General features: G+C 44.1%; 1 protein-coding gene across 3 annotated transcripts in view; it reads left to right on the forward strand.

The window, feature by feature from the left end:
* Window positions 1-10,228, forward strand: part of LOC114665187 (uncharacterized) — a 32,943-nt gene extending 22,715 nt beyond the window's left edge. For 2 of the 3 annotated variants that reach the window (XM_028819614.2, XM_028819612.2), the window contains 5 exons: window positions 4,013-4,110; window positions 4,190-4,317; window positions 5,201-5,284; window positions 5,361-5,429; window positions 9,912-10,228. In XM_028819614.2, coding sequence (XP_028675447.1) covers window positions 4,013-4,110; window positions 4,190-4,317; window positions 5,201-5,284; window positions 5,361-5,429; window positions 9,912-10,000 — 468 coding nt within the window. In that variant the 3' untranslated portion in view covers window positions 10,001-10,228. The remainder of the gene's footprint in view (window positions 1-4,012; window positions 4,111-4,189; window positions 4,318-5,200; window positions 5,285-5,360; window positions 5,430-9,911) is intronic. The other variant, XM_028819613.2, reaches the window with a different exon arrangement.
* The last annotated feature ends 2,899 nt before the right edge of the window (window positions 10,229-13,127 follow it).

Consider the following 13,127-nt stretch of genomic DNA (forward strand, 5'->3'; position numbering starts at 1 on the left):
TACAACATCCATATTACTAAACGAGAATGGTAAACCGGATATGGACGCAGGGACATGCCCGTGGACGCAAAAGACATAGTGCGCAAGCGCCACACAAAGCCCCCAACCCCATAGTGAAACGGGAGAGAGTACGAACCGTCAAAGTAAAACCTCATAAACAGGATAAAGAACAGGGACAAACACATAGAGAGCAGGTTACAAAACAAAGCCCCCCCTCCCCAGAGTACAACGACAGAGACTACGAACCGTCTGACATGCCGCAAGCAGGATAAAGCGAGGTCAGAAATAAAACACAGAGTAGGAAACAAAGTAAAACTTCATAAAGGGATTAAAGAACGGGGACGAACACATGGAGAGTGGGTTACAGATGATGAAAACTGGAATGCAACAGCTACAAAAAAACCTAGGCACTAAACACATGCACACCGAGATACAGAATATAAAGGCAGAAACAATGACAGTTAAACGTCCACACCACACAGCGGAGGTGGACCCTGTGGGTTCAGGCGCCTACATTGGGCGTCAGAACGCGCAGTGAAGTACAAAAGGCAAAGGCGCCTGCACAGCATGGTAAGAACCAGCATAATACGGAAGGTGCAGGCGTCGCCGCCATATTGTGAGTGGCACTAATGCATAGGTCTAATGAACGTGGACTCCTACAACGCGCGTCTCAAACTGCATAAGCAAAGCAGGCACGGGTTCAACACGGCACAGCTCAAGTGACCGAGATACAAACACGCGCCTGCCTGAATATAATTAGTGAACGCAAGTGCCTACAACGTGCGTCTGAAATGACGCAAACCAGGCAGAGACTCCTCCAAAAAGAAAGAGCTCGACTAAACGATATACGAAGTGAAACGGGAAACACTACAGAGTCCGCAGTGCTCCACAATGCACCGCATAATAGTTCGGAAAGAGCTTCGTATTAACAGTGGAGAGACCCACAGTGACACGGGCGAACGCTCCGTATTAAACATACGTCATCCTCACACATCCAATCTATACAGCATAGGTGAATCACATTACAGTTGTGCATTATTAACAGTACGATAAACATCACAGTATCGCAAACAAATGAAAATTATTACTCGAAAAAGGGAAAATATAATCACCATGGACCAGGTGTCATTATAACAAAAGCAGAATAAAGCGAGGTCACAAATGAAAGACAGAGTAGAAAGCAAAGTAAAACGTCATAAACAGGTGAAACGAGTGGGCCAAACACATGGACAGCAGGTTACAGATAATGAAGACCGGAATTCAAAAGCTTCAAAAACAAAAGCTCGACTGACCGAAATACAAATGGAAATGGGAAACACTATGGGGTCTGCAGTACTCCACTATGCACCGCATAATGATACGGACGGGGCTCCGTATTAACAGTGGAGAGCCCCAGAGTGACACGGGCGAGCTCTCCGTATTAAACGTGCGTCATCCTCACACATGGCTGCCCAGCGGACACGGGTTCAAAACTCCGGGGGGTAGGCGAGCAAAGCGAGCAGGGGGCAGAGCCCCCTTGTACAAGATAAACAGTAAATTTCCTAAAAGCCCCCATTTCACATCTTCTTACAAGCATATACACACTGGTTAATTTATCTGAGCTTAAAAACATCTCTCTATTATAAAAGGAAACCCTGGGACGAGACTTTCTCGGAGATGATTTCAACTAACAAACGGAAATTATTACTCGGTGAAATAACAGAACAGCGAAAAGAGATTGAATATATGGACATGGGTGATATGACATAAGTATGTAGTTATGGTTCGGATTGAAACTTTAAGTCAGAGACTTGTAGATCATCTAATTTGTGTTACCATCAGGGAAAAGTAGTGTTACTTCCCAATGAAGAGGCGTATCCGCGAGAATTAAAAGATTTGGTGTTTGGGGAAAGTGAAATCCACATATGCGAGCAGCAGAGACGTGAAGTGGTTGGCGCGCCCACGGTTCACTCACTTCTCATTTGTGTGAATGCTATTGTCAGACACAGTTCCTACGCTCTCAGCTCCAAGTGGGGTTGGAAATAAAAGACAAAGAGTAGAAGATAAAATAGAATGCCGTACAGAGGTTCAAAAACATTGCCGCAATACACATGTAGACCAGGTTAGAGATTATGAAAGTACTAAAATTTGAAAGTCTCAAAAAATTGAGAGTAAAGATTGCGAAAGTGAAATCCACATACGCAAAAAGGCAGAGATGCTAAGTGGCTGGCGCGTAGCGTAGGCTGGGGTGTTGGCAAGCGAGACTAGCAGGGGGCAAAGCCCCCTAGTACATTCTAATAGATAATAACACTAGTTTTTAACATTTGCTTTACATTTGTATATTTTTCCCAGAGTTCTTATCTATTTGCATAAACATGTCCCAGAATTCTGTGTTAAAACACATTTTTCATTCCTGTCAGTTTGTTTAGCTGCTGGTTCGAAAGAAGAGCAGATCCAATTCCTCTCTTTTCTCCTGTTCTAAAATTGTTTCAGACTTGGCCCACAATGTCCCTTAAACCTTTGCCTCTCCCGATGGCCCGTGCATTAATTGTTCATTCACAGTTCACCCTCTTATATATGAAGTCACCCTCCTCAGCTTTTCCACTTCCCATCTCCTGACAGCACGATGTTGTTAGTCCTTGTGACTTGTGAGCGAATGACTTGCCCGTCGGCTAATTGTCTTGTGCCTGCATTTAGTTTCCCCAAACAATTTTGCTAAACTCCTGTTTAAATACCCAAAATTACAACTAATTTTCTCTTTTATGAGCTCTACAAGAATGTTTGTCAACCTTTCTATTGTCGCAACCCACTTTTTCCCCCAAGGGGTCCTCCTATTGCTGAACTGAGCACAAACATCAGAACGGAGGGGAGCGGAAATAAGCGTGATTGTCGGAGTGGTGACCCACCATGACAGACTGCACTACCCACTTGCAACCCACTTATTATTTATCTACCTATCTATCTATCTATCTATCTATTATGAATAATAAAAATACCAGCAATACCACTTATTATTATGAACAATACAATTGGGGCCCAGTGGTTGAGAAACACTGCTGTATAATATAGTCTTGGTTACACAGTTTATTCACTTAAAGGCTACATCACATCTAAATTAGCATTAGGCAGGTTTTGAAGAATTCATTGAGTTATCAATTCATTTAAATTCCACATTTCTTGAAGGAAGGTCTACCCTTTTGTTAAGAAAGTCCAAAAGTTATGTCAGGTACCTCTGTGAGAACACTGGAGAAGTAAACAGAAAATGGCGTTTGACATGATCGGTCACAGCTATGTGGCTCTGTATGTCACTGTCAGGAGTATGTTATTTATTTATAGTTTCTTCTTATACATTTTTACCTCCAATTGTGTGATTTTTTTTATTTATCTATTGTGAAAGTGAGGCCTAAACCTCTGAAATCGAGCCTAAGGCCTGCTTAAGATGCCAAAATGAAGCCTTGAATCCTAAATCCTAAATCATCAAAATGGACCTTTACTCAAACCAGAAGCCCCCAAATGGGGAAAGCCTAGACTCGAAACAATCCTTAATAATCCTCAAGAAGCATTCAAAAGGAGAAGGAGAAACTTATCCTTCCTTCCATAAAACCATGATTCCATTTATCATGGCATCTTTGAAGATGGAAGCCATAATTTGGCCCCAGGTAACTTCAAGTCCAGTAAGAGGCTGGGTTTGTACCCCCCCATGTTCTTGCTTAATTTTTTAATTTACTTTCCTATCCTGACTTGAAGTTATTGCTGCTTGGATATGTTTGGGCACCCAATGACCCTAAATTGGATTAAGTTGGTTGAAGAACGTTACCTTACATGAACCTTCATATGTTTCCAAAGATGAAGATCTGCCAAAACATTCTAGAACATGAAAGTGGATTCTGTTGCCACCATTGAACTGTTTCACTCACCATTCCTCACAGCCAAAAATCCTACAGCGATATGAAAGCTGTTACAAAGAATCCACCTCATTCATTGCACTTTTTGAAGGTGTGATTCAGTTTTCACATCTTCCACTTCTCCTCAGTCAGCAGAAACAGAGCAGCTGAGATCTGTGTGGATGGAGTTCCTGTGGAAAGCCATGCAGCTTCCTGGACCAGGCCACAACCAGTCGGGCTGCACATGGTGAGTGGAGGGGTGAAGGTGACAGTGGGGTGGGTGGCTTTCTCGGTACAAACATTTGATGTTCTTGTCTCTTTCTCAGGCATGACATACCCAAGCTTAAGGAGAGGGCACTCATTGGCACACAAGTCAGCACTCTCCAGGACACAGTAGAATTTGGAGTCTGTCTGCCGTGCCACCCAGGACAAGCAAGTGACCTGAACGCCACAGGTAACCTGGGAAGACCAACTGCTTGTGCAAATTTTAGCTTCTAGGACTGTCCAGGATGGCAAGATAAATGGATGTGAGATTACAGCAATTTAGAAGTACCTAAAAGTGTTACTTTGCCATTTTCAAAATGCTTTCCTGTAATGTTTTTAAGTTTGTCTAATTCTGTAAAGATAACCAACAGGAGTAGGTGCCAACTGTTCCATGGTCTCTTCAGAAAGATCTTATTGCTGCTGAAGATGGAGAGGATTGGCACTGAGTTCTACCTAACTGATCTCCTCTTCTATACAGCCAGTCTGGTCAAGGGGTAGTCGTGAGGCTTGTTACGTTTCTCCAGTCAATGCCTTGAATGATTAACAACTAGAGGAGGTTCTCCTGCTTCAGGAGGTACAGCTTTGTCCTTCTAAATTGCAGAGGTTAGCGCGTTGCCACACCCACCCCACGATGAACCACCAGGATTGGGACCCAAGTGCAGCGGGTGATGCCAAAAACCCCCCAGTTTTTCCTGTAAGTTGGAGGACCTGTTTGCAGATTAACGTCACACCCAGGATGAAATTGCATTCCAGATGTGGGATGGTGGTACTTTGGTTAGTGCTGCTCATTGCTTTAGGAGACTAACTTCACATCTAGCCTTCTCCATCTTGTGTTTCTGACTGCTGGTGACACTCGTAATTCCAGTCAGGGCCTGCTGTTCATCACACAGACACACACTAACACATAATACAGTAGATTGTGACTCTGAACTTCTTCTTCAGACTTTACATCTTTCTCCCCATTTGCTGTTGTTGCCTCTTGGCTGGTTGATAGGCATGTTCACACATTGGCACTCCCTAATATGTAAAGCTTGCCAAGCTCTCGTTCTTCTTGTGCTGCATTTTCATTTCAGATGAGGATCAGTATCCGTCAGAAGAGGCCAACCTGTATGATGTCCCGAAGTCTGTTCTGAAAGCCACCTTACCCGGACCTGCTGGTAGGTTAGATGCTGTTTTTGTCCTCTCCTGGGCTGATTGGTCACCTGATTAAGCCGATCTTTGTCTTCTCTTAAGAAGTAGACTGTCACAACCTCTATGATGTCCCAAGAAATCTGCACTTTGAGGCTCCGCTGGAAAACCTGGGTGAGCATTGCTACTTGTTTCAAATGTGCCGTCTCTCCTGGCGGAGCCCACAAAATGCTTTGTCACAACATGATATGGCCTAATCAAAAAAAACCAAATGTATAACAAAAAGGAGAAGCAAAGAGGAAGAATGATGTTCATAAGTATATTAATGGATTTTGAAATTTGGCAATTGACTCATAATAGGTTGGGTCATTTTGGTCTCCTCAGTATATATAGTAATGACACCAGAGAAGGTCTACTAGTCTGCAAGAGGAGGGTGACTGCAGGGGCTGAACATTCCAGCAGCGCTTGAAAGTTACTCAGCCCTTCAGAATTTTCCATATTCCTGCATAAGTACGACTTAAAGCATCATCAGATTAGAGTCCTAAAAGTAGATATGGAGAACCCAGCTAAACAAACGAGAGACAAATATCATACTTGATCATTTATTTATTGAGGAAGATGACCCAGTATTACACATCTGTGAGTGACAAAGGTGTCTGAACCTAGCAGGTAATTTGAAGGTGAGATCAGAGTCAGGTGATGTGAATCAGTGTGTCACTTGATGTTACAAGAACAGGGTTCTGTCAAGGGCTTCATCTTCAAACACATTTCTGCAGTATCAGTGCATCATGTCACGGACAAAGGACATTTCAGAGGATCTCAGAAACTGAATCGTTGATGCTGATTGTACTGGGAAAGGCCACAAAACCATCTCTAAAGAGTATGGACTGCACCAATCCACAGTCAGGCAGATTGTGTACAAATGGAGGAAGTTTAAGACTATTGTTACTCTCCCAAGAGTGGTTGACCACCAAAGATCACTCCAAGTATGTAAGGAGTGTGATTATCTGCAAAGTCACAAAAGAACCAGGGTAACTTCTAAGCAACTTAAAGCCTCTCTCACATCGGCTTATGTTAATGTCCACCATCAGGAGAACACTGAACAGCAGTGGTGTGCATGGAAGGGTTGCAAAGAGAAAGCCACTGCTTTCCAAAAAACATTGCTCCCTGTCTACAGGTTGCTGCAGAAAATGTGGACAAGCCTGCGAGCTTCTGGAGTAATGTTTTATGGACAGATGAGACCAAAATTCAACTTTCTGGTTCAATAGAGAAACGAGAAAGAAAAACATGAGAACCTAATCCCATCTGTGAAACATGGTGGTGGTAGTATCTTGCTTTGGGCCTATTTGCTGTGTCTGGGCCATTTTGGACGGGAAAATGAATTCTGAATTCATTCCGTGGACTACATCTCAAGAGAAACTGGGTCATGCAGCAAGACAACGACCTCTAGCCCACAAGTCGTGGTGGAAGAAGAACAAAATAAAGGTTTTGGAATGGCCAAGTCAAAGTCCTGACCTTAACCCAACAGAAATGTTGTGTGAGGACCTGAAGCACTCGGTTCATTTTGAGAAAACTCAGCAACATCCCTGAGTTGAGGTATTTCTGTATGGAGGAATGGGCTTAAATTCCTCCAAGCCGATGTGCCGGACTAATCAAGTCCTGACGGAAACATTTAGCTGCAGCTATTGCTGCAAAAGTTCGTCACACCAAATACTAAAATACTAAATACCACTCACGGATTTGTCACATTGGATCGTTTTCTTCAATAAATAAATGACCAAGTATGATATTTTTGTCTCATTTGTTCCATTGTGTTCTCTTCCCCTGTTTTTAGGACAAATGTGTAAATCTGACGATGTCCTTATTTATAAAGAAATCTGGAAACTTCTGAAGGGTTCACTAACTAACCTCCTGCTGTGTCAAACTAAACAGATGGAGATTAGAGGTGACATGATAGAAAGGCCCACAGTTACAAAAGGTCTAAATATGGTGAATTCAAGTTGTTGCTTCCAGTCCTTCCTTCAGAGTAGGAGCCCAGATGGAAGATTTTTACGGGTGAATTAACACAACTGTTATTAAATATTTCTTCCATGGAGAGCTGTAGGTTTGGGAAATGTGTTAGTCAGTGTTGTAGTTAAAAACAGAGCTTTGGGAACCTTTAAATCTTCTAGAATGTTTGTCAGCCGTGTTTGGTGTACAGCATCTGATGAGCCATGTTAAATGATTATTTCTTCTCAGTTCAGTCTCTCACTCTCAGTATGGCACCGATCCAAATGCCCTCAAATGGTACCTTCAAAAGTTGTCACCTCTCAGTTAAAATGTCCTCAAAAAATGTTCCTGGTGGCATAGGTGTGCAGATGACACCTACAAGATGGTCACGTGAAGAGCAGCAGCACAGCAACGGCAGGCTCAGCACAATCTCTCACCCAATCACAACAAAGAAAGTCCAGATCAACTGAATTAACCAATCAGCTTCTAATGACATCATAGCTATGACTGACAATTCTTTCTTATTTGAACAATATATCCTTTGTTGCAGAGGAAAACAGAAATTACTTTAAGGAATACTCCGCCCAAAAAATGATAACTTTTTATTGTTGTTTATGGTGATGGTCAAGAAAAACAATTGCATAATTCAAATATCAGTTATCCACTCACACGCTCACAACATCCAAATGGGTTCGATCTTTTGAACTGGAGAACAGCCTCTCCCCTCATTCTCTGGTTAAGAGTCCTGTCTTCATTTCAAAAGCTCATTTGGACGTTGTGAGCATATGATGTGTGAATTAGGTGAAATGAGTACGTTTAGATATTCCTTGGTAATTTCAATATTGCTTGTTGTTGTTCAGTGTTGGACCACCAAAGAGAGCCCACTGTATCATAAGTGACACTACAGCCTCACCATGACAGCTACGCAGGACGATACAACCTGACAGAGACAAGCAAGATGCATCATAAACGAGTGGCAATAAGTGATTGTCAGAAAGTTTACAGCGAAAAGGAAAACAAAATTTAAGAAGGTTTTGAACATACAATCAGGTTATTTCTATATTTTCCGACTTTTCGCCATGACAGGCCTCACTTGTTTTACTCGATGTTTACCGGTCAGTAAAGCTGACGCAGAGATTTACTGCAGATCGCAGACAGATAGGAATCCAGAAAGATGCCCCTTGGGGGAGTTGTGTTTAGTTATTAGTGGATTTATACCGTTGCGCTTTTCTTTTTTTTATTTATTTACTAACCATGTGCCAACATTCTAGCACAGTCCTGCTCACCACTTTTTGTGACAGCCAATGACGTATTGCCTGCCTGACGGAACAAGTGCCGTATAAAGGGTTAACAGCTATGGCGAGTTCGGCCCCATTTTTCTTTTTTCTCTTCTGTCACAATAAGTGAAATACGAGACATCAGCCAGACTGTTTGTGAGATCCAAAACACCCTCGTCATGGACTAGTCGGAGAGAGTTGCTGGGTATGTCAGACTAGACGACTGTCCTTAACCGTTGAGCACCACCGACTCGCTAACATTATGTACATGAAGGATATAAGCAGGAAGAGTTGCATGGCAAAGTTGTATAATGTGACACAGCATTAAGGTGCTCCTAAGAAGCAGGTTCCCAAATGAACGCCAGCTAGTCATAGGACTGGAAGGTACGGGGCGCGTATCACTAAAGAAGACATGACCTCAGTCATCTGCCAGGTGCTTGTCCTCCAATTTAAAGGCACAAATGGAAAGTAGGTAAGTGGCTCTGTGTCCCCTTTCATGCTTCCCCCCTTGTTTCCCTTGGCCAAAACCCGCAAAATGCTCCCCAGTGTCACTTTTATGACAACAATGAATGCCAGTGTGCCCCTAAAACAAATCCCCTCATCTCCCAGTTTACACATTGACTCCTAGAGTGTCTCCATAGCAAATCCCCTCATCTCCCAGTTTACACAGTTACTGCCAGGGTGTCCCTAAATCAAATCCCCTCATCTCCCAGTTTACACATTGACTCCTAGTTTGTCTCCATAGCAAATCCCCTCATCTCCCAGTTTACACATTGACTCCTAGTTTGTCTCCATAGCAAATCCCCTCATCTCCCAGTTTACACAGTGACTGCCAGGGTGTCCCTAAATCAAACTCTCTTATCTCCCAGTTTACACATTGACTCCTAGAGTGTCTCCATAGCAAATCCCCTTATCTCCCAGTTTACACAGTGACGGCCAGGGTGTCCCTAAATCAAGTCCCTTTGCCATTCACTTTACACAGTGACCTCTGGAACGTCCCAAAATCTCCACACTTTTCACTCAAGGATCCCAAGGTTTTCTCCAAATCAAAGCTCTTGCCATTCATGACGGCTCCTAAATCAAGTCCCTTCCATTTCTCACTTCAGTCAGGGATTGCCAGGGTGTCCCTACCCACACAGTTCACATAATGACCACCAGGTTTTGCCTAAATCAGGTCTCTCTAATCATTCTCTCTACCTCAGATTTCCCTTCCCTGTGCCCAGAAACATCCAGCACATGAAGAGACGACCCAGTGGCACATGTCTCACGACAAGTACATGTAAAGCTGAGCTGCGTTCCTTTTAGTCGCTTTATTCGTCAAGCTCGTCTCCTTGCTTCCCCGTGTCCTCTTTTGCTGACCACACCTTCTCACCTTGTATTCTTCCTTCAGACACTGAGATGCCCCTCCTAGAAGACATCAAATCCAGTTTAAGCAGTTCTAATGTAGACTGGATCAACAGCAAGATGAAAAACAGCTAAAAAGCCTTCACTGCTTGGGAAGAGATGATAATGATGCTGTTCACTGTGCCGGCGATGATGACTATGTGCATCCAGAGAGCTGACTATTGGCCCTTCTTGCTGCCTGAAAGACCTGTGCTTTATGACTGTTTCGGGGGTACTCTGTGCTTATCCCACCTATTGCAGTTTCCACTTCTACCAAACCTGAAAGAATTCGGTTAACAACTTGCAATAAAATGGCTAAGCACATCTAGGGATCTCTTTCAGTTATCATTGACTAAAGTTCCTTCACCACGTTCTGAAGGTAGGTCCATTTTTGGGAGTGTTGTATAGCAGAGGTCCCCAAAATTCACTCTCCAAAGTGATATGTGGCTGTAAAATTATTCATTTTTAGGTTGATTTTAGATTGGTGCTGTGGGTAGTGTACCCTCCTCACAAATCCTGCATCCTAGTTTCGGATCTGGTACCTGGACATTGTCCATGTGGAGTCTGCATGTTCTCCCTGTGTGGGGTTTTCCTTTAGATGCCCCATTGTTCCTCCTACATTCCTGGAGATGTTCTGGTTAGGTTTACTGGTGACTCCAAATAGTGCATGAGTGGACCTTTTTAATGGATTGCCACCCTGTCCAGTGCCCTTTTCTGCCTTGTGTGAGTCATTAAAGGGATAAGCTCCCTGAACCCCTGAATTAGGTTAAGCAGGTTTGAATTGCTACATTAACATGGTGGAGGGATTTGTTTGTCCCAATGATCCAACAAACTGTGTGGTCTAGGGCAATTGCCCCAGGCAGGGTCACCTAAGGCAAATTGGTCCTAGATGACTAAGTGTGGCTCACATGACCTTTATGAGAAGAACTATCAAGGATTTCAGTAACCTCTACAAGAAAAGCCTCCATCCTGGAGACAGGCCTGGGGGTTGAACTCGTTGATTAGCACTTGGTGGTCATGAGACCTGAGGAAATAGGGCACTGTCCTTCAGTGGGCCCACCACCTGCAGGAGGAGCCATAAGGGTCTGGTACATTGTGGTTTGGGTGGAAGTCAAAGTTGGCAAACTGATCACTGATGCCAAAACAGAGTCTAGGGACATGGAATATGGCACCTCTGGGGGAGAAGAAGGACTCAGTCTTAGAGATAGAAGAGCCATTGCTCCTCCGCATCAAAAGGAGCCAGGCTGACATGGTTTTGGCATCTGAGTACAACGCGTCCTGGATGCCGAGGTGTTTCAGGCATGCCCAACTAGAACCTGAGCTGGGGCGTCTGGATATAGAGACCTTGAAACAGAACTAGGACACCTGGAGAGATTACATCTTCCAGATGGCCTGGGAACACCTCGGCATCCACCCACCCGCCCCGAGGAGTTATAGGGGGTAGCAGTGAAAGTGACATGTGGGCATCTTTGCTTAAACTGCTACATCCATGACCTGGATTGGATAAGAGGCAGAAAATGGATGGATGGAGAAATGAGAATTGAGGCGGTTGTTTTAAAAAAAATCACCACCAGGTGGCACCAAACCATCTCATTTTATGAATTAAGGGGACGCTAAGATTCGTTCATAATGACGAGAATCTCAAAGTCCATCCATTCTTTTTCTAACCTGCTTTTCCATTTCAGGGTCAGGAGATCTGGTATCTATGCTGGTTTTATTGGCAACCAAACCTGAATGGGATGCGCACTCACGCACTACCAACAGACCAGCTTAGAAATGCTGGCTAACATAACACGACCATTGGAATGAAGAGCAAAGTACCTTCTTACACAGAGAGATGGAGAGATGAAAACAGGGAGTGATCGAGGCAGTCGGGACTCAAACCCAGGGCCTGGAAGAGGCGAGGGAACAGCAAGAACCACATTCTGCCACATCACACAGTCATCACGTTCGTGTCACCTTGTCCCATTACATGCCTTAAAGGAGTTTCATTCTATACCTTCTCTCAGTTTTCTCAAGCAAATGTGCTATTGGAGTCATCTGCAAAGCTTCGAAGACAACATTCTCACACCGCATATCCAGCAGGTGACAGCAAACTCGTTCATTTTAAGCATGGTGGCCAAGCCAATCGGTCACAGCAACAGCAATCATTATACGGCACCTTTCATAGGGAGCGTTATCTCAAAGAAATATTCGGATTCTTGACTGGTCAACTTGCAATGGGCCAGCGTCCTTTCCAGAGATGTTTCCCATCTTGTGCCCAAGTCACCCCCAGTGGATTAGCCAGAAGTTATTTGGGTTGGGGGAGACAGAAAGCACACTTTCTGCACACCTTATTGTGGCTACTGCCAGGGGGCACAAGTCTCATAAAGCCTGGGAGCTCTGCACTTCCGCCAAACCTGGGAAGGTGGGGGAAAGTCCTTCCAGTGACCCCCGGAGTGCTTCCGGATGCTCATGCGGCACTTCTGCCACACCAGGAGGTGCTGCCGGAAGAACGTCATCAAGCACCTGGAGCACATCTGGGTGAATATAAAAGGGGCCGCCTTCCTACAGTCGGAGAGCCAGAGTCGGGAGCTGGAGCAGGACGAAGCTCCAGGGACAGGAGGGAGAAAGGCGGCCCACGGACATTGGGAGAGGCCCGTGTTGGGAGTGGCTGGTGCTGGAAGCACTGTGTGCTATGTGGGACTTTATTTAGTAACAAACGTGTGTTTTATAAAGTGCTGGTGTCTGTCTGATGGTGTTCAGACCAGTTCTCACAATGGGTAAATCTGCCATTTTACCTATAAATCTAAACTCAACAACCCATAATGACAAAGTGAAAAAACGATTTAAGAAAGGTTTGCAAATTGATCAAAAACTGAAATCTCTCATTCATTAAGTATTCAGCCCCGTAATTCAGTACTTTGTAGAAGCCCCTTTTTGCAGTATTTACAGCTTCAAGTCTTTGTGGGGTAAGTCTGTACAAGCTTTGCACACCTGGATTTGGGCAGTTTATCCCATTCTTACTGGCAGATCCCTTTTAAGCTCCATTAGCCTGGATGGGAAGTTTCTGCCCATTTACAGGTTTCTCCACACACTTATTATCTGGGTTTAAGTCTGGGCTTTGGCTGGGGTATTTAAGGACCCTCAGAGACTTGTCTCCAAGCCACCCTATTGTTGTCTTGATAATATATGCTACATGTCATTGTCGTGCTGAAAGTTGAGCCACCCAACTCCGGGCTTG

The sequence above is a fragment of the Erpetoichthys calabaricus genome, chromosome 14 (assembly GCF_900747795.2).
Source record: "Erpetoichthys calabaricus chromosome 14, fErpCal1.3, whole genome shotgun sequence".
NCBI classification, from domain to species: Eukaryota; Metazoa; Chordata; class Cladistia; order Polypteriformes; family Polypteridae; genus Erpetoichthys; species Erpetoichthys calabaricus.